The 22,456-nt window shown below is 40.5% G+C and overlaps 1 protein-coding gene and 1 long non-coding RNA gene across 2 annotated transcripts; both read left to right on the forward strand.

Moving 5' to 3' along the window:
- The first annotated feature begins 2,220 nt into the window (after nt 1–2,220).
- LOC117504255 (ATP-binding cassette sub-family D member 2-like) lies at nt 2,221–17,720 on the forward strand. The gene is made up of 10 exons (XM_034163677.1): nt 2,221–3,274; nt 5,130–5,310; nt 5,457–5,578; nt 7,141–7,300; nt 8,036–8,130; nt 8,931–9,076; nt 9,995–10,140; nt 14,137–14,221; nt 15,835–15,960; nt 17,458–17,720. The coding sequence occupies exons 1-10, from the start codon at nt 2,351–2,353 to the stop codon at nt 17,660–17,662; spliced, it is 2,190 nt and encodes a 729-aa protein (XP_034019568.1). The 5' UTR covers nt 2,221–2,350; the 3' UTR covers nt 17,663–17,720.
- Nucleotides 17,721–20,807, forward strand: LOC117504258. The gene is made up of 2 exons (XR_004558749.1): nt 17,721–19,777; nt 19,877–20,807. It is a non-coding gene; the product is annotated as an uncharacterized LOC117504258 (long non-coding RNA).
- Nucleotides 20,808–22,456: the final 1,649 nt, after the last annotated feature.

Genomic DNA, 22,456 nt, shown 5'->3' on the forward strand with positions numbered 1-22,456 from the left:
GGCAGCTTGTGGACCACCTTACTGAGAATGATTTTTTTGAACCACTGCAGTCTGCTTTTACAAAATATCATTCCACAGAGACAGGTCTCACTAAAATGGTGAATGATCTTCTGCTTGCAATGGATTCAGACACCACTACAGTTCTGGTGCTGTTTGATCTTAGTGCTGTGTTTGATACCGTGGATCATCATATTCTACTCAATAGGCTGGAGAATCATTTTGGGATTACTGGGAATGCCCTTGCATAGTTGACATCATACCTGACCAGTCGTTCTCACTGTGTTTTGTACAATAACCTCACCTCTAGCCTTAGTGACATGAAATTTGGGGTTCCACAAGGGTCCGTCTTAGGCCCCCTGCTTTTCTCCATTTATATAGCACCCTTGGGCACATATAGCAGCATTTTGGGGTTACCTTTCATCGCTATGCTGATGATACTCAGTTGTACATGCTGAAAACTGCTGGTAATCTCATCCACATGAAATCCTTAGACAATCGCCTTGCATCAGTGAAAAGCTGGATGTCTAGCAATTTCCTACTTTTAAACTCTGATAAGACTGAAATGATGGTTCTTGGTCCAGTGAGACATCAGCATCAATTTGACCAGCTAACGCTTAGCCTAGGCTCGTGTGTCATACATTACACTGACAAAGTGAGGAATCTTGGGGTGATTTTTGATCCTACGTTGTCCTTTGACCTCCACATTAGAAATATTACGAGGACTGCTTTCTTCCACCTGCGAAATATAGCGATTCATCCCATCCTGTCTATGGCAAATGCTGAGACACTGATTCATGCATTTGTTTCTTCTAGATTGGACTACTGCAATGTTCTATTTTCTGGTTTATCGCAGTCCAGCATTAGGGGTCTCCAGTTGGTTCAAAATGCTGCTGCCAGACTTTTAACATGAAGCAGAAAGTTTGATCACATTACACCCATTTGACATCCCTTCACTGGCTTCCTGTCCCAGTGAGATCAGATTTTAAAGTTCTGCTACTAACCTATAAAATTGTTCACGGACTGGCACCTCCCTACTTAGCTGACCTACTTAAACCCTACGTACCAGCCCGGGCTCTGCGTTCTCAGGGTGCAGGACTACTTTGTGTACCTAGGGTGAATAAAAAGTCTGCGGGTCACAGAGCTTTCTCTTATCATGCCCCTGTTCTGTGGAATGATCTCCCTGCATCAATAAAACAGATTCTGTAGAGACTTTCAAGTCCAGACTTAAGACGCACTTATTTTCCCTTTCGTATGGCTAGCATACTGGCATAGTATGTTACTATGCTTTTTACCCTTTAAATTAATTTTATTAGGAAATGGAGCAGGCTGTGGCCTCAACTTTACCTAAAGTCTGGGTCTTTTAGTGACGCTTAGGGCTAGTGGCCGGCAATCACCTTAGTATTTCTTCTGTTTTTCTTGTTGCTTAATGCTGACAAATTATACTGTATTTGTTTCTTTCCGATGCCTGATTCTGTTTTTTCTCTCTGTTTGAGGTGCGGCTCCATCCAGAGATGGGAGTGGTGTCTACTTCTGCAACCATCCCGTCTTGTGCATTGGCAAAATTTCCTGTATTTTCGGTTTGTAAATTGTTTTGTCAATTGGGTCAGTAGCATGGCCCAAGCAGATGGTCACCCTTTTGAGTCTGGTCTGCTTGAGGTTTCTTCCTCAAATAATCAGAGGGAGTTTTTCCTTATCACTGTCACCTGTGTGCTTGCCCTGGGGGGTTGGTAAGGTTAGACCTTACTTGTGTGAAGTGCCCTGAGGCAACTTTGGTGTAATTTGGCACGATATAAATGAATTAAGTTAAATTAAAATAAGTAATAAACTTGAAAATTGCATGTATCCTAAAATTTAAAACATATATAAAATTATGTCTGACATTATTTAAAAAAAGTATAGCAAGGAGTACCAAAGTAAGTTTTTTTTTAAATTAAAAAGCATACTTGTTGAATCACTTCTGGAATTAGTATGAAAGACTGACACCAAGATAACCCCAAATAGCTGGTTTTCATTTTATTTCTGTTGGGATCATGGAAATTAAAAAAATACATAAATAAAATAAGTTACATTAAATTTAATTAAGAATAACGAAAATATGTTTAAAATCTATAAGAAATTGTCTGTTAGTATAACATCCATAGATCCGATTTGTGTGTTTTATTTTGATACGTAAAACCAGAAGTGTCTCGCTGACATTCCGTCTCGCTTGATCGTGAAGCGTCAGCGGCTGCCGCAGGATGTAGCGGGTTCGTGGGTTCGCATCGTTTTTGCCGGTTGGATTCTTTACGTCGCGTCAGGTTTGGCGGGGGGGATGGATATTGTAACGAATAAGATTTGAAAACAACCAAAAATGTCGCATATCCTGGATGCGGCCTCCAAAGTGAAATGGGACCGAGCGGCGGCGGTGAAACGCGCCGCGCTGGTTGCGGCTGCAGCCTACAGCCTCAAAACGCTGTACCCGATCATCTGCAGGCAGATCGGCAAAAACACGCACCGACGGCTCTCCAAGGCCGAAAACGGCTCGCTGACGTCTCTCACCGAAGCCGCGGATCCCACCAGGACATCTCCGGGGGTGAATGCGGAGTTTTTCCAGCAGATCCTGGCGCTGGGGAAAATCCTCTTCCCCAAGCTGGTGTCCAGAGAACTGGGTTTGCTCTCCTTGCACTCGGTGGCGCTCGTGTCCAGGACTTTTCTGTCGATTTATGTTGCCGGTTTGGACGGAAAGATCGTCAAAACGATCGTGGAGAAGAAACCCAAGAGCTTCGTTATCCAGCTGATCAAATGGTTCCTGATCGCCATCCCAGCCACCTTCGTCAACAGCGCCATCCGGTACCTGGAGTGCAAACTGGCTCTGGCCTTCCGCACCCGGCTGGTGCATCACGCCTACCGGACCTACTTCACCGATCAGACCTACTACAAAGTCAGCAACATGGACGGGAGGCTGGCCAATCCGGATCAGTCCCTGACTGAGGACGTGATGATGTTTTCTCAGTCCGTGGCCCACCTGTACTCCAACCTGACCAAGCCAATCCTGGACGTGATGCTCACCTCCTACACGCTGATCCAGACCGCTCGTTCCAGGGGGGCCAACGCCTCCGGGCCCACCCTGCTGGCCGGGCTGGTGGTTTTCGCCACGGCCAAGGTTCTCCGAGCCTGCTCGCCCAAATTTGGCAAGTTGGTTGCCGAGGAGGCTCACAGGAAAGGCTACCTGCGCTACGTGCATTCCAGGATCATCGCGAATGCTGAAGAAATAGCTTTCTACAGAGGACACAAGGTGTGCACACACATGTACACACATCTGTAAACATCTACACGTCTGCACACATGTACATCTGTTTCTGCCTATTTCTCTCTGTATCTGTTTCTATCTACAGTATATCTCTGTTTCTATCTACAGTATATCTCTGTTTCTATCTGCATCTGTTTCCATTTATAACTGTTTCTATCCGTATCTCTTTCTATCTATAGCTCTTCATATATATCTGTTTCTATCTGTATCTGTTTATCTATAGCTCTATCTATAGCTCTATCTATGTATTTTTTTTCTGTCTATATCTTTGTTTCTATCTCTCTATAGCTCTTTATATCTGTATATCTGTTTCTGTCTATATCTCTGTTTATATCTTTCTATATCTCTTTTCTGACTATATCTCTGTTTCTATCTGTATCTCTTTCTATTTTTTACTGTATCTGTCTATCTGCATTTCTGTCTGTCTATAGCTGTTTCTATCATTCTGTTTCTGTCTATATCTCTGTTTCTATCTGTATCTCTCTATCTGTATCTGTTTCTGTCTATCTATATCTCTATCTATAGCTCTATCTATGTATATTTTTTTCTGTCTATATCTTTGTTTCTATCTCTCTATAGCTCTTTATATCTGTATATCTGTTTCTGTCTATATCTCTGTTTATATCTTTCTATATCTCTTTTCTGACTATATCTCTGTTTCTATCTGTATCTCTCTATCTGTATCTGTTTCTCTCTATAGCTCTATCTATATCTCTGTATCATTCTATATCTGTTTCTATCTGTCTATATCTCTGTTTCTATCATTCTGTTTCTGTCTATATCTCTGTTTCTATCTGTATCTCTCTATCTGTATCTGTTTCTGTCTATCTATAGCTCTATCTATAGCTCTATCTATGTATATTTTTTCTGTCTATATCTTTGTTTCTATCTCTCTATAGCTCTTTATATCTGTATATCTGTTTCTGTCTATATCTCTGTTTATATCTTTCTATATCTCTTTTCTGACTATATCTCTGTTTCTATCTGTATCTCTCTATCTGTATCTGTTTCTGTCTATCTATAGCTCTATCTATATCTCTGTTTCTATCATTCTATATCTGTTTCTATCTGTCTATATCTCTGTTTCTATCTGTATCTCTTTCTATTTTTTACTGTATCTGTCTATCTGCATTTCTGTCTGTCTATATCTCTGTTTCTATCATTCTGTTTCTGTCTATATCTCTGTTTCTCTCTCTCTCTCTCTCTCTCTCTCTCTCTCTCTCTCTCTCTCTCTCTCTCTCTCTCTCTCTCTCTCTCTCTCTCTCTCTCTCTCTATATATATATATATATATATATATATATATATATATATATATATATATATATATATATATATATATATATATATATATATATATATATATATATATATATATATCTTTCTGTCTGTATCACTGGTTCTATCTATACATATCTGTTTCTATTTATATGTCTTTCTATCTATATCTGTGTTTCTGTCTGTCTCTGTTTCTAACTGTCTGTATCTCTAATAAGATTAATGACAGATATACATCACAAAACTGTTATTTCTTCTCTTTAAATCTTGTGATCACCGTGACACATCTAAATGTCCTGAATAACCACAAACCGTTGTGTTAACGTGACGTGTATGCTGTAATAACAATGGAGTTAGCGTGACGGTTCCACTACAAACAGACAAGGTGATGATGACAAAAGCATGACTTCTTCATGCCAAGTGAATACTTACACCCAACTGAAGGTTAGATTTTGAGATTTTAAGGAATTTACTTCACACCAAAGTTTGTGGTAACCAGGAAGTCTTCATATGTGCGTTCATTTTCAGGTTATTGATAAGAATGCGGTGTGTTGTGTCTTGCAGGTGGAGATGCGTCAGCTGCAGAAGTGTTACCGGGCTCTGGCAGAGCAGATGAACCTCATCCTGTCCAAGCGTCTGTGGTACATCATGATCGAGCAGTTCCTCATGAAGTACGTGTGGAGCAGCAGCGGCCTCGTCATGGTGGCCGTGCCGATCATCACAGCCACCGGCTTCGCTGACAACGGTAAGGAGGACGCCTAAACCTCGGAAGGCATGGCGCGTGCCAGACGCCGGATCTTAAATCGGATTTGAGTCTGGTTAAGCTGCGCCGCAGTTTGTTCTTTTGCGCTTCCCATCCTCTTGCACCGTGTCTGTCTGTCCATCCTGTAGAAACTGCAGATGGTCATACACAGGTGTTGGTGAGCGAGAGGACGGAGGCTTTCACCACCGCCCGTAACCTTTTGGCCTCAGGAGCCGATGCCATTGAGAGGATCATGTCCTCCTACAAAGAGGTGAGGTTATGTGGGATTGATGATAAAATATGGCACGCTTCATGTCAAAGATCCTCAAACTTTCAGGGTAATTTCATTAAATCTTCAGCTGATGAAATCAGCACCACCTTACAAAAGCCGCACTTGTTGTCGTTGTTGTCGTCGGCTCTGTTGTCCCGAGCGTTCTGCACGGCGTAGACGTGCAGCTGCAAGCTGCTGCCTGCAGACACGGAGCACATTCCAAAAGCAGTGTGGTGGTCCGATCACACGGTGACATATCAGAGCTGGTGTTAGGTTAATAAGAGCCGTCATGTACGCTCTGCTTAACTATTAACATTCTGTGTGCTTTAACACCATATCTCAAACACAGTCAGTGCTATCATTTTATAAATCTCTAAATCAAAATGACATATAACGAGGATAACGTGATTCCACTTTGACTCACCAGATCGATACAAAAGGCAAGTTTGTTTTGCTTATGTAAAGTAAGTCCCTTCGGCTGCTCCCTTGTTTGCATTCGGGGTCGCCTCAGCAAATCCAAGGTGGATCTGCATGTTGATTTGGCACAAGTTTTACGCCGGATACCCTTCCTGACGCAACTCCACATTACATGGAGAAATGTGGCAGGGGTGGGATTTGAACCCAGAACCTTCCGAACTGAAACCAAGTGCATTAACCACTTGGCCACCGCCCCTGCTTTGTTTTGCTTATGTAACATACCACAAACTTGTCTGCCACCTGCAAGGACACGACTGGGCTTGTTGCAGGGAATAATCTCATGCCTATCTGCCATCGGAAGTGTTTGGAAGCCTGATAATCTCTGATCAACATGCGCAAATTGTCCTCTGTCAGCAATCGTGATCTTAATTTCGTAGTCAGGGATAAGTAATGTTAATTGATTAGGATCAAAGATGAGGTCACATGTCAACACTCAGGAAAAAAAAGGTGATTGGCTAGAAGAGCAAGAATCAGAATCAAACAAGAGTGTTCACAAATCCACGTCTGTCCCGCAATGGGATCCTGACATTGTCCCAGATCCAGATAATCATCACCCAGATCTGATGGACAATCAGACAGGGGTTGTAGCACCCAAATATATTTTTACAGCCAATGTGTAATATAATTTTGTACATTGGGTGGTGTTGTACATTGCACAGGTGTCCCGTTAGTATATAAGGCAGGAAGTATACTGTTGTGATTAGGTGTTGACACCGGACTGCTTTACTACGAAAGACAGATCAACACACTATTTTGTTGTTTTATGGGTTTTAAACCCTTATTTCTTTCATAAATGATTACCTTTTAACCCCAAGAAGATGTTCATGGACATATTGAACAACAAGCTGATGGTAACCAGTCAGTTATATTTTAGCGCCTCAACCAGGTCATTCCTGGGGTTAAACATCTCAGTAGCCCAGTAGTAGACTGCACTCCAACAGAGGTAGTTCACTAGAGTGGACTAAGCACTGGAATTGGGGTTGGGGCTTAAATTAAATTAATGGGGCCGAGGTATGATCCCTCAGAGTTTTTTATGCTCGAACTTACATAATGACTTTTCGTACCCATATGTGTCTGTCCCACAGGTCACAGAGTTGGCAGGCTACACTGCACGGGTCCACAACATGTTTCTAGTATTCGAGGAAGTCCAAAAGGGGGTGTACAAGCGCTCCTCTGTGTCAGTCACAACAGAAGAAAAGAAGAGCAGACCTGAGATGCACATTGATGGACCACTGGAGATCAGAGGTGAGCTCACAGTACTGCAATGAAACAACTGCCTCTGTAAGCTGATACATCATGAAAGTAAACACTAGAAGAAGAAGATGAACCAAACACCAGCCCCATAACTACCTCATAAAACTGCACCAGGAGCCAGTGTAACACCCCAAGTTGGTCAAAATTCTGACAACGATTCTGACTTTAGAAGAGGCCAAAGAGCATCACATCACAAATGTCAATTATAGAATAAAAATGGGTATGAAAAAGTGTTTCTTCATCACCCTTCAACAGAAAAATCAGAATCCTTGCGTACAAAATTTTGACGCCTTTAGTTTTCCCTTTAATTGAAGAAGCTTTCAATTTTATATTGTGAGTCACTTCTCCTGCACTCATAGACAAATACATCTGTGTATCATCAGCATAAACGTGAAAGGTAATCCCGCAGGTGTGTATAATCTTACCTTCTGGTGCAGTACAAAGTGAGAACAGCAGTGGGCCCAGAACAAAACCCTGGGGTGCCCCGTATTTCATTGCTGAAAATCTATATATCATGTCTTTGTAGGAAACAAACTGCATTTGATAATTATGATCTAAGACATAAGAGAACCTGTTTAGCAATACCAACACAATTTAAATGTACAGTAATAAAAAGTATTAAATGCTTCACTTAGGTTAAAAAACAACAGCACTGCCATCAGAGACTGATTTGCTTTTGCTGTTCTGATGTTTACTCACGGTCTGTTTCTTCCCTTGTTTTTCCAGGGGAAGTGATAGATGTGGACAAGGGCATTGTGTGTGAGAATGTCCCAATTATCACACCCAACGGGGACATAGTTGTGTCGAGCTTGAACTTTAAGGTGAGATGTTGTTACTTTCTTCTGTGCTGCTACACTCTGATACCTGTTTTTCTTTTTAGTGAACTCTATCCTGCCTTCTTTCTTTCTCTTGGTTATTGTGCTTTGTGATGTATGCCTGTATTTTCCTCATGTGACATATTGCACAGGCATTCCTTTATGTTCAGGAATCTTCATGATGCACCTCCAGTGGACAAAGGAGAAAAAACACATAGTCGCATATTTATGAAACTGCTGATGGCATGTACTCTTGTAGCATTTTTCAGAAAAATGGAATTTGGCCGAAATATTTCATATTAACAAACAACATACACAAAGGATTCAACACTTCAAGGAGCCAACAAGCCACATGCTTCACCAAAAGCTTCATTATAGTGGATTCTTAGATCCTTATCATTTTATATTATGGTGGCACATTTTAGAGTTGTTCTTGCAGAAATCCTTGCAGATGCTTCTTAAAGCCACTGGTGGGAATGCTTGGCCACGAGTTACTGTGTTTTCCCTGAACATTACGCCACCATTACTCTCCTGAGGGTTTTGATCTATGTGACGTGATTAGCGCTTATAAAAAGTCCTCTGTGGTCTCATTAGGTTTATAATCTTGGCGTCAATGTGTTACTCCCGTTGGGCGATGTAATGAGATGGAGATGAGTTTTGTGGTACTGATATTTTAGATTAACCCAAACAAACGTGTTCTGAGTCCACATACCTTATTTGAATGTTCGATTGCCTGTTGTCATTTACCTTTCAGGCTTGTGTCATTTTTTGATATGAAGAAGCATTAAACCTTCTCTCTATGCCAGGTTGAAGAGGGAATGCACCTATTGATCACAGGGCCTAATGGTTGTGGGAAAAGCTCTTTGTTCAGGATCCTGAGCGGCTTGTGGCCCGTCTACAGTGGCCGGCTGCACAAACCCTCTCCTGAGCATATGTTCTACATCCCCCAGAGGTATGGACAAACACTCCCATGCCGCAGTGTCCTACACCAGTGACACATGCACTAACAGTAATCTAATCCATTATAACATGACCTGTGTATGTTATTGAGGAAGTTTGCAAAAGAAAAATAAGACTGCTGTACCCTAACATTTACCAGGACAACATATTCTCTCTTATTTTTCTCCAAACAAGCAGCTGTCACCAGGCATATGTTTGGAAATCAAAGAAACTGAAAATCAGGCTTATTTAAAACTACATGCAACTTCAGCTAGACATATGATGAGATTCAGAGAAAATCCTTCCTGCAGGGTTGTGTGGACTTAGCAATGTGCTATTTGAATTTTAGGACGTAATTGCTGTTAAACGATCCGACAATAACAGCTTGTTGCTCTGATTTTGTAAATTTCTGTGCAGAAAAAACCTGTGAAAACCTGAATAAGGACCTGTGCTGACCTTATTCACTGCATAGCTATCTTGGAAATCTCGTAAAGGGTTATGTGCATGCACACAGGTTGCCTCTGGCCCTCGGGCCGCCAGTTTGACACATATGCTGGAATGCTCAAATGAAGGCAGAAGCATTCTCGAAGTCAAACTGGGCTATTCTAAGGCAATCATCGAGACGTAATCGTACCCATGACTGCTAAGTGCAGGTGCCCTCCTGCAGAGTGGTGAATATTTTATACAACAGAGGAGACAACCAGCTGCCTGCTGTAACACAATCCAACACGCCATCTACAATAGACACACCAGAATCACAATAGATCTGTTTGAATGAAGATGTGCTTGTTTAAGCGCACCTTCTTAGGGGGAGTTCCTTTCTTCTGCATCCGAAGCACTTAATGAAATGACATGATGAGATGTTAGTGAGAAAGCACTCAATGGATAAGATCTGTTCTCTTGTGTACACATATTTGTACTTTATTTTTAGGCCTTACATGTCCATTGGTACGCTGCGAGATCAGGTCATCTACCCGGACACGGCAGAGGACATGACCGCCAGAGGCTTAACAGATAGAGACCTGGAGGCCATCTTGGACATCGTGAACCTGAACCACATCGTTACCAGAGAAGGAGGTAAGGCTTTAAAAAAAAGTGTAGTTCTAATTGAAGCGGTGGTTGGACCGGTAATTCATACCGCGGCATTCAGTTGGCTTATTGTTGACTTGATCAAGTTGGTCCATAAAATAGTAGATATTCACTGAAGCATGTCTTTTGTGTCCTGATACCGTATTTGTAACTAAAAACAACCAGCTGTGTTGGAGACCTAATGGGTAAATAGAATAATGTCAGGGGTTAGCATGGGGGAGGGGCGGGTAGCACCCCAAGGTAAAACACGCCTATCACAATGGAATTATGAGTTTATATTCTCACAGGCAAGGGGTGGGAATGTCAAAAACAATAACAAAAATGTTTTTGTTTTAAAATTTATATCTGGTATATTTTTCCACATTTTTCACATATTTCGGGAACCCCCAGGTAGTGGGAGCTGGGTGGGGGTGGGGGGCGTGCTAAAACACGTGTATTGCAGTGTAATTACAACTTAGTAATATTCCCACTCAGTGTACCCATGCTAGGGGTGACAATCTTAAAAACAACACCAACAAAAATCATTGTCCTGGCAACCCTCGGCAGGAAGGAAGATTGTCTCGGTCGATTCTTGAACGGGATAGAAAATCTATGTCCATGGTCAATCTAGAGACGCCTGTGTGTAGGTTTGTTTAACGTGGGAATGTTGTTGCACACCAACAAACACACAGTCCTTGACAGATCTTTAGCTTGGTCCGATGGCTAGGAAATCCCAGACGATCGGGGTTTGAGGACCTGCTGCAGCTTTCATCCACCAATACAACTGTTGGGTTACAAGCCATCACCTTCTCCGCCTGATCTGTTTTTGAGGACTTCTTGTTTCACCTGAGCCCCGTTAGTTGTCTTGTATTCAGAGTTCCTATTAGGCCATCATGGTTACTGTAGCAGCCATGGGGCACACAAGGTCCCCACCATATTTCACCCCAATAGGCAATCCCCTACTTTATCCGGTGCCCAGGTGTCATGACATGGACAAGGGGTTGGATTGTGACAGTCAACAACAAAAATAATGATTTATTGTTCACATTTTAATACATTTTTCACACATTTCAAGATCCTGCAAAGGGGTGGGGATGGGGGCACCCCATGCTAAAACACATTTATAATGTAATTCAGGATTTTTTCTAAATCAGGAGATGTAATGCCCCCATGTTTTGGCTGCGCGCCCCCTTGCGGAAATACAGATTTTTTTTTGTTGTTGTTGTTTAAGGGTTATTTCTAGCATAAAGTGTTCCCCTCTGTGATCAATTCTTCCATAAATATATAACACTGACAGGGATTAAAGTTGTCTGTCACTACGATGGATTTCTGTCAATTGGGCTACCAAAAGGCAGGTTTCACACTGACGCCGTCCTGATGAAAAAGCAAGGCTGGATGCAAGATATAAAATTTACAGCATTCAGAATGTTCAACAATCGATTTGTAGAATAATGTCTTAGTTTTTGTTTTTTTCCTTCATGGCAGCGAGTCCCCGTGTCTGTTCTGCCTGCACTCTGCTGGTGTGTGTGTGTGTGGGGGGGGGGGTCCTTGCTGTGGCTAAACAAAAAAATACAGCTGCAAATCTGCAATGCATAACAACCAACACAAATGCTTTTTTTTTTTTTTTGGAAAAATATTCCTACAATCTGTGAGGACGACATAACATAATATGCCCTCATAAAACCTTCTTACCTCAATCAGGTTTTGCTTTCCACACAAATACACAAATTCTTGATTGTTCCTGCTCAGAGACTGCAAACCAGGGGCGCATCCAGAAGGAAAGAGGAGTTGTGGGGGGTTTGAGGGGGGGGGGTGCGTGCCCTCCACAGCACCCCTTGATTAAAGGTTCACTTTTGAAGGCATTTTTCATACTATTGCTACTTATAATAATAATAATTTGTAATAATAATAATGATAAGAATTTAATAATTAAAATGTTTAAATCAGTATTACTCTGGGCAAAAGTTTTATAATACAACCCCTGGCAAAAATTATGGAATCACCGGCCTCGGAGGATGTTCATTCAGTTGTTTAATTTTGTAGAAAAAAAGCAGATCACAGACATGACACAAAACTAAAGTCATTTCAAATGGCAACTTTCTGGCTTTAAGAAACACTATAAGAAATCAGGAAAAAAAATTGTGGCAGTCAGTAACGGTTAGGTTTTTAGACCAAGCAGAGGAAAAAAATATGGAATCACTCAATTCTGAGGAATAAATTATGGAATCATGAAAAACAAAAGAACGCTCCAACACATCACTAGTATTTTGTTGCACCACCTCTGGCTTTTATAACAGCTTGCAGTCTCTGAGGCATGGACTTAATGAGTGACAAACAGTACTCGTCATCAATTTGGCTCCAACTTTCTCTGACTGCTGTTGCCAGATCAGCTTTGCAGGTTGGAGCCTTGTCATGGACCATTTTCTTCAACTTCCACCAAAGATTTTCAATTGGATTAAGATCCGGACTATTTGCAGGCTATGACATTGACCCTATGTGTCTTTTTGCAAGGAATGTTTTCACAGTTTTTGCTCTATGGCAAGATGCATTATCATCTTGAAAAATGATTTCATCAGCCCCAAACATCCTTTCAATTGATGGGATAAGAAAAGTGTCCAAAATATCAACGTAAACTTGTGCATTTATTGATGATGTAATGACAGCCATCTCCCCAGTGCCTTTACCTGACATGCAGCCCCATATCATCAATGACTGTGGAAATTTACATGTTCTCTTCAGGCAGTCATCTTTATAAATCTCATTGGAACAGCACCAAACAAAAGTTCCAGCATCATCACCTTGCCCAATGCAGATTCGAGATTCATCACTGAATATGACTTTCATCCAGTCATCCACAGTCCACAATTGCTTTTCCTTAGCCCATTGTAACCTTGTTTTTTTCTGTTTAGGTGTTAATGATGGCTTTCGTTTAGCTTTTCTGTATGTGAATCCCATTTCCTTTAGGCGGTTTCTTACAGTTCGGTCACAGACGTTGACTCCAGTTTCCTCCCATTCGTTCCTCATTTGTTTTGTTGTGCATTTTCGATTTTTGAGACATATTGCTTTAAGTTTTCTGTCTTGACGCTTTGATGTCTTCCTTGGTCTACCAGTATGTTTGCCTTTAACAACCTTCCCATGTTGTTTGTATTTGGTCCAGAGTTTAGACACAGCTGACTGTGAACAACCAACATCTTTTGCAACATTGCGTGATGATTTACCCTCTTTTTGATAATCCTCTCCTTTGTTTCAATTGACATCTCTCGTGTTGGAGCCATGATTCATGTCAGTCCACTTGGTGCAACAGCTCTCCAAGGTGTGATCACTCCTTTTTAGATGCAGACTAACGAGCAGATCTGATTTGATGCAGGTGTTAGTTTTGGGGATGAAAATTTACAGGGTGATTCCATAATTTTTTCCTCAGAATTGAGTGAGTCCATATTTTTTTCCCTCTGCTTGGTCTAAAAAGTAACCGTTACTGACTGCCACAATTTTTTTTCTTGATTTCTTATAGTGTTTCTTAAAGCCAGAAAGTTGCCATTTGAAATGACTTTAGTTTTGTGTCATGTCTGTGATCTGCTTTTTTTTTCTACAAAATTAAACAACTGAATAAACATCTTCCGAGGCCGGTGATTCCATAATTTTTGCCAGGGGTTGTCGTTCTGGACTAAGTTCAATTTATGAGCCATATAAAAATAAGTTTAGTTAATTTAGCTTTTCTGCATAACTAAAGTGGAATGTGAAAAATGTCTTTTTTTAATGTAATGTCTAAGCTCAGCATTGCTGGGTCTGTTTAGGGTTCTAGCTTTAAAATCAGGTCATTTAGGACAAGGGAAGCCAAAAATATGAAAGTGATTAAAGCTCTTGTGGTTGGTAATCTTATCAAACAAACAAGTAGGTTGTAATATCAATTTTGGTTAAAGGCAAAGAAAAGGTTAAAATGTGCAAAGGAATCGACGTTCCACCACGTTATTAAGATGTTGTATATTGGTGTTTGTTGCTGTTTAGGTTGGGATGCTGAGCTGGACTGGAAGGACGTTCTGTCAGGAGGCGAGAAGCAAAGGATGGGCATGGCCCGCATGTTCTACCACAGGTAAGCGTGATGGGTTACCATCACACACGACATACACCAAAATAATGAAGCACTTTAAACTTGCCTCATTTCATTGCTGTCTGTTTTTCACAACACGACGTGCAGATTCAAATGTTGAATTACTATTACTATTATTATTAATGACTTTATTTTTTTTGTTCTGACTTCTTTATCTAAATTTATGTCTACTTGTGGCTTTTCACCAGGGGGCACACCCACTTGTTTTTAGGGTGGCACCGTCCACTAGATGTCACTATCATACTGTTTTGAACAGTATGAAACACTGAATCTTTTTGTCAAGCAGTCTGTTCATTTGTTATTTTGAATGTTTCGCAAACATAGACGATTTAAGAGTTTTGAAACAAAAATAATTTTCTAGCACAGTTGCAACACTGTGTGTGTCAGGCTGTTCAAAGCACTGCTTTAGAAAATGGTTCGGAGGTTTGAAATGCTCAAACTACTAAATGAAACAGTTGCCTCAGAAAATGAGTCTTTTTTTAATGCATGACATCTAGTTGCACTGTGTGGCATCTTTGATTAAGAAAGTGAATCATTCTCTTGAAACATTTAAAAAAAAAACTTGAAATGAACCATTTGCTTCAGAAAGTGATTCACTTTCTTAACCAAGGGTACCCCTCTGTCAACAACCGTAGTTGTGAACATTTCATGCTTTAAAAAAAACTGAGTCATTTTCTGAGTCAGTTGTTTCATTTTGTTGGTTAAGGATTTCAGAACTTGACAGCAATTGTTTCATTCAGTGCTTTCAAACATTTTAAAATAGTAAATAATTTCATGAAATGTTCAGCTTGGTCTGCAGAGGACCAATCTGAACCTAAAAAGGTTCATCAGCATTTCACGCCTTTTCAAACAGTGTGTCATTTTCTGAAGCAATTGGTTTATTGGTGCAAAGTGAAGAAGAAACACAATTGTGCCATCTCTGTAAATAAAATATTTTGGATGGGCTTCAACCCGGTGTCGCAGACTGAACGGTCCTCCCCTAAAAATCGGTCCACCTGCCTTCATTGCGCATGCGTCACAGCAACACATCTGAGACAGCGTCTCTTCACCCAAAGCAATCAAAAGGATTAATGGGATTGTTAACTATCAGATGACAAGGTAAAACCTCTTAAATCATTCTAAAGTTAGTTTTAAGCAGTTTTAAGTAGAAACGAGGCCGTTTTAAGCAGAAACTCTGCAGAACTCCGTGACACTTTGAAATGACCGACGCGCAGTGAACGCATCAGCTACCTGTGGCGCTCTGATCGTTTCCTCCGTCTTTTATGATGAAATAATGCTGAATTTATGTGGAAATGATTGTTGTACAAAAGCTTCAGATATCTGTTGCTGAGATAGATGATGACTGGAGTGCAGTTTGAAGCAGAAACAAGGTGATAAACCATGAACTGCGGCTAATGACGCATGCGCCATGAAGGCAGGGCAGGCCGATTTTTAGGAGGGACCATTTGGTCGCAACACCGGAAACCAAACAAATGTTTTTGTGCATTCTCATGTTTCACCACGTTGTTTAACATAGCTGAAGTAGAAAAACTGTGGTGGCCACATAGTATTGAATACAAAGCAGTAACTAAAAGTATCTCTCTGGTGTATTCCAGGCCAAAATACGCTCTGCTGGATGAGTGTACCAGTGCTGTGAGCATTGATGTAGAGGGAAAGATTTTTCAGGCCGCTAAAGACACCGGCATCTCACTGCTCTCCATCACACACAGGCCCTCTCTGTGGTAAAACACACAACACACTAAAAACATTATAGTCTATGAAATATAAACAAACTCTCCAGGGCCGCTTTTGCTTTTATCTCCTTTTTGACCTGTCGCAATGTGATTATTTCAAAACAGAAACTCTTGTCAGTGCTATCAAGCTAGCAAAATGCTTAACATGCTACAGTGTTGTAAAATTCTCCCTTCTGAATTGTAAACTTTTCCCAAAACAGATTAGTATAGTTTGGAGTGAACTGTAAGACAAAATTGCACAGTCCACATGTATTTTCTTCAGACAACTGTCACATTTTTAGTTGTGGCGTGGCCATGCTAGCCTAGCCTTAGGTAGCCACTATTGTAGATCATGATGCTAGCTTGGCCAGTTAGCATGTAGCTGCTTACTGGGCTTGATGTACAGATACATGTTCATCTAGTAATGTGAGGCTGCTTACACTTTGTGTTGCGAATTCCTCATATGACAACAACAACCTACTTTTTTTTTTTTGCGTGAGGGATACCGGGTTATTATTTTTGGTCCTGTGTTTCCGTCTGCGAACAAAATATGGGTTAAACATGGTGAAATGATTGAGGGTTGCCCAAGGATAAAGTGATCTGAATTTGAGAAAAATCAGATAAAAGTCAAGGTCACACAGTAAAGCTAATATTTGTCTAATTCTTATATTTGGAAGATACACTCACCGGTCACTTTATTAGGTACACCTTGCTAGTACCAGGTTGGACCCCCCCCCCCCCTTTTGCCATCAGAACTGCCTTAATTCTTTGTGGCATAGATTCAACAAGGTGTTGGAAACATTCCTCACAGATGTTGGTCCATATTGACATGATGGCATCACGCACTCACCCATTCAGCCAGTCTGCCCATTCTCCTCTGACCTCTGACATCAACAAGGCATTTTTGTCCACACAGCTGCTGCTCACTGGACATATTCTCCTTTTTGGACCCTTCTCTGTAAACCCCAGCGATAGTTGTGGGTGAAAATCTCAGTAGATCAGCAGTTTCTAAAATACTCAGACCAACCAGTCCAGCACCAACAACCATGCCACGTTCAAAATCACTTAAATCCCCTTTCTTCCACATTCTGATGCTCGGTTTGAATGTCAGCAAGTTGTTCTCACCACATCTAGATGCCTAAATGCACTGAGTTACTGCCATCTGCTATTTGTGTTAGCAAGTAATTGAACAGGTGTACCTAATAAAGTGGCAGACGAGTGTATTTAGAATGGATATTTCAAGTAGTTAAAATTATACATGTGGTTACTATTAAAAACTAATATCAAGTCATATGTGACCTTTCTACTGGTCATATGACATTTGATTGGGTGACCTTGAAATGTCAAATGTCAAAATCTCATCTCCATTTTGAGGATATAGTTGAACCTATGGTTACTATGCAAAGTCATATGTCAACTTTCTATTGGTCACATGTTGTTTAACTGATCTGGAAAGGTCAAGCTTGAGGTCATAAATGTTCAACGCAAACCGTGCTCTGCCTCCAGGAAGTACCACACCCACCTGCTGCAGTTTGATGGCGATGGAGCCTGGCGTTTCGAGCAGCTGGACACGGCAACGCGCCTCTCCCTCACTGAGGAGAAACAGCGGCTGGAGGCCCAGCTGGCCGGAATCCCTGAGATGCAGCACCGCCTCAACGAGCTCTGCAAGATCCTGGGAGACGACTCTGTCCTCAAAACAAGGCAGGAGTGAGCAAGCGGGAGGGAAGGGAAAGAGGCCCACTGAAGTGGGGGTGGGGGGGGGGGTGAAAGAGTGAGAGCAATGGAGACATGGTGAAAGAGAAATCCATAAGGGCTTGTTCACATTTTTAAGGCTCTGAATTTTTTCTCTCTTTTGCTCCAAGCTTCCTCTTCCGTTAAGGCGGGTGAATTATGAATGCCAGCTTATCTTTCTTTTTAACTTCTCTTTTCCCTCCTCTGATCTTTTTCCATTCTGCAAAATACAAGACAAGAGTAGATTGGGTTCAAAAGTGTTATACAGTGCCCCCTTGTGATGCACAAAACTGCACATTCAGTTGTACATTATTTAGTTTTTTTTGGAGATCACGTTGTCACAGTGGCGGAAGCAATTGAATGAAATGAACTGAAACAAGTCATCTGCATATAACTTTGTTAAATAGCATTTTACTCAGCTGTTAGCTGACTGATGTTTTGATCTATGACAGTAAAATAGTCTGATAGCTGTTTTTATTAACTTTACTTTAAACAACACTAACAAAACCCCATAGAATTATGTCTAGAACTGCATTCTCACCCGCCACACTGGGTTGTGGATACTCTAGATTTGTTGCTACGACAATAATATGGTGAACTTTTTAAGAGGGCTGACGGGACTATTTTTTTTTACACTATGGTCCCCATCTTTAAGTCCTCAGTCAGAGTTTTCTACTATAGTAGGTCTCTATCTGGTATAGCCAGATGACACTTGGGCATCTCTTGGCCTTCTTCAGTCTCTGCGATCCTCAACACCTGCATCCTGGATCATACCCGGAGAAACACACCGCATAGCCATAATGCCATAGCTGACATTCCCTCACAAGGGAAGTAGTAACTGCCTGTTTGAAACAGTCATTCCAGTGGTATCCAATATCCTTCAAATAGATCTAGGACCAAGGGCATCCATCCAGTTATCAGCTTAGGTCACACATATTGGAATCCAGGCCTCGCAGATGTAGAGTAAGACAGGAAGCACTTGAACCCAAAAGACCTTGACCTTTGTGCTGTAACATTTATGTCTCTGGATCCTCGGTCTGAAAAGACCTTTCTTGGCGTCCATCTTCCAAATGCTTCTATCACATACCGAGGATATTGTGAACTAAAAACAAAGGAGCCCATTAGTTATCTGGGTGTCGCCAAGGCTCACTTCCAGGACGTCACTCCTTCATATTGAGGCTCAAATCTTTTCACCTGAACTCCCATATGGGATGCCCAGTGTGGGTGTTTCATAAGAGGCCAGATATGGAAGAATGGCGTGAGGTCGAAAAACACTTCATTGGGAATGTTGCCCCATGACACTTTGTGTATAGATGTGAAGGACGGGTTTGTTGGCCTTTGTAACCAAGCCGTCAGATGGCTTGAGTGTTCGAACACTCTACATGCTGGCCTATTTCGATATTTTTTAAATTAATTTAATCAGTATGTTTGAACAGACAACTTGCGATACTGTGAAACTTGAGTATTTGTTTTAAGCTGTGCTTTTGGCTGCTATGTGTAATTTATTTTATTTTAAGAGAGATTTATGTGTTTCAACCTGTAGTGCAGGAATAATGAAAGGAACCCTAATCTAGATTGATTTTTACCTCTCAGATTTCATCATGTTAAATGGGTACGTGATTGATAATGTCCAGTTTTCAACACAGAGTGAATCTGTACTGTTATTTTAATATTTATTTTCCCAGTGAAAACACATTTTCAACTGTTTTCACATTATTTAGACTCTCAGAAACAACCACAACCTTAGCATACACTGTTTCATTCATTTATTCATTCATTTTCTATACCCACTCATTCTAATTAAACAAAAAAGTACGTATAATATTTTAGTTCTCAGTCCAATGCCATTATGAAGATGTGTCCTATTAAAAGGCATGCAATTATGGCATAATTTGATCACATTTGGGGGGTTTCTCTAATGCCACCTATGGTAACCCGTGAAGGTCTGACATGTAAATATCATATACATATTTGCCTCCAGTATGAAGCAAATGTTTTTGGCCGTGTTGAACCAATTTTCTTGAAACGTAGTACAGATGTGGTGCATTGGCCAAGGAAGAACCACTTAAATTTTGTTCCCAATCCAAATAAAACGGTAAATGGACTGCATTTATATAGCGCTTTTCCATCTGCATCAGACGCTGAAAGCGCTTTACAATAATGCCTTACATTCACCCCGATGTCAGATAACAAGGCAGATACAGTAACTGTTTGTGTTTTTTGAGTAGGACATCTAAAAATGAAAACATAAAATAATATAGTGGTGAGGAAGCATTGATTAGATTTTCAGGTGGCTCTAGGTACTAAAAAAAAGTAGGTATTAAAAAAAAGTTTCAATGTTTACACAAATTCAATGTTTGCTGTAATAGCGCCCTCACCAGCACTTCTAGCACAATTACAGGCAGGACTGTTGGGGCCTTGTTTTTAGTTTGTTATGGAACTTCGTCATTACATATACATGTCAAGGTTTAGCAGCTGTCTCAGGTTGGTCTTCTGTTTGTCTGCAACGATAAATTTAAATTTGTAACTCCAAAAATGTGACTAAGGAAGGAAGGTAATTATTTTTTAAAGAGAAGTCAGTGTTTTCCTTTAATATCTGCAGGAATTTCAACTGAAATATCTATGGTTTATGATGCTTATGGTTCACATGGTACGCATGATTATCACCGTATTTAAACATGCTGAAATTTCTGAATGGAAATGCATAATGTTTTTGTTCCATCAGTCGGACTTTGTTGAGCAGAGGGCTGACAACCCGCTGAATGACGCAGTCTGTGAAGTGACACTGGAACAACAGGCGTACGTCAACAGATAAATTTTTTTTGTTTTATGTGAACATAATTGGGAAAATAAATGATGATGACAAATTGTTTATAATAGATACTGTGTTTATCACTTGTACAAACAGCAAAACTGAGCCTAAGTGAGGCTAATCGTTCTGTTGAAGGTCCGTCTACAGGTGCGGAATAATTGTGATAAATTCTGACTTGTTTTATTTGGCAGTTTTAAACTTGTAACATAATTTTATCATTTTAAATGATCAGATCTCTGAGATCGGCCCTTTTCTGTGCCTGTTGCTTTAAATGGAAAGGTGCTGCTGGCTGACACACCCCCTTTCTCATTGGAAAAGGGGGCGTGTCCAGAAAGAGCTTGTTTCAGGTGTAAATTTTGCCCCTAGAAGGGTGCTGGTGAAACACACAAAAGCAGTGGTGGGCACAGTGCAGCATTTACATTTTTATTTTATTTATTTTTTTAGTCGTGGATGAACTTTTCAGCTAACTTTAAAAACCGTTAGCGGACAATTTGCTTCCACTAAATTTAGTTCCAATATCTTTAAGTCAGGCAGCATTTTTTAAAATAAATTTTAACGGTCAGAAATGTTTGTGAACCTTAAATAAAGTTTTTCAGGGTCCCATCATCCCCTGTGCACTTGGAGTGGTTCCGCTTCGACTTGCTGGTTGTAAATAAGGAAAATGACGTCACCTCTTGTCACGCACGAGGAAAAGAAACGTGAACCAGCATGAAATGTGGTTGCCAAAAGCATTCAAATGTTAAATTAGTGCATATATAGATTTTTTTTTTTAATGAAATCACAGGACGAATCATATCGAGGTTATGTGCCACTGATTTTACATTTAAGATAACCGCAAAGAAACAACGAATCACCATGCGACATCATGTCAGCACCCAGCCGGAGCCACTCCATGTGCCAAAACAATCCCTGAAATCATCTATACATGTTTGTTCCTGTTGGAGGTTGTACATGAACCCAGTAAGCAAAAATGACTAATTGCGCCAACGCCACAAGCATCACTTCAAGGGCATGGAGGAGTGAGAGGTCAAGCCAGAATAAAAGCATTACTTAGATCATTAAAATTGTTTTCCATGTGTATTTTTTATTTGTTATTCATTGAATACTTTATCCCTGCGACAGACTGGCGTCATGTCCTGGGTGTACCCCGCCTCACGCTCTATGACTGCTGGGATAGGCTCCAGCCCCCCGCAACCCTTAATTGAATGAATACTTTATGTATCCTGAATAAATTGTATGGTGAATGGAAACTACTGTTTAATTTCATTTGTTCATTTAATTATTTGTGGTCATCTTTATTATTGTCTGATCTTGGCATACGAACACTGGGAGCTTGTTTCCGCTACAACATAATAAAATTTCAGCTCTTTAGGTCTGTTTGTCAGGGTTTTAGAGGTAAAAAGAATTACGTATAAGGTTAAAAGTAAGCAGTTGCTTCAGCTAAATGTTTTATCAGTTTTGCGTTACAGCATTTATCTTTTCAGTTAGCGCATTAGCTACTATCAAAGCTAACGTTTACCTGTACCCACCACTGTATAAAAGGTGGATTTAAAGAATTATTTTGTTGTGTAAAACACTATGGGAGCGTTATATAATGACATCCTTACAAACAAGACTGATACTGTAAATGTTTATTTTTTGTAAGTAAAATATTGAATGTACTCATTACGTATGTATGATCAAATATATGGTCAACTTATACGTGTTCCCTCCCCAGTTGACAATTTCCTTAATGTGTCAATTGTGCATATATTTAAGGAATATTTTCCTGGAATTAATGGGTTTCCAAATATGAAGTTTACAGCTGTCTTTAGTGGGCATTGTTATACTGATATGGAATGGGCCTTAACGAAAACATGAATTACTATTAGCTAAAGCTAATGCACATGTTAGCATTAACATATGCGGTCACGCTATCCACAGTTTAAACTAACAACATCAAAAGCTGTTAGCATAACTGCA

The sequence above is a fragment of the Thalassophryne amazonica genome, chromosome 22 (assembly GCF_902500255.1).
Source record: "Thalassophryne amazonica chromosome 22, fThaAma1.1, whole genome shotgun sequence".
NCBI classification, from domain to species: domain Eukaryota; kingdom Metazoa; phylum Chordata; class Actinopteri; order Batrachoidiformes; family Batrachoididae; genus Thalassophryne; species Thalassophryne amazonica.

Coding starts and splice junctions, on each gene's coding strand:
- LOC117504255 (XM_034163677.1), top strand. CDS start 2,351: ATGTCGCATATCCTGGATGCGGCCTCCAAAGTGAAATGGGACCGAGCG. Junction 8,131..8,930: donor TGTCGAGCTTGAACTTTAAG/GTGAGATGTTGT, acceptor TCTCTATGCCAG/GTTGAAGAGGGAATGCACCT. Junction 9,077..9,994: donor ATGTTCTACATCCCCCAGAG/GTATGGACAAAC, acceptor CTTTATTTTTAG/GCCTTACATGTCCATTGGTA.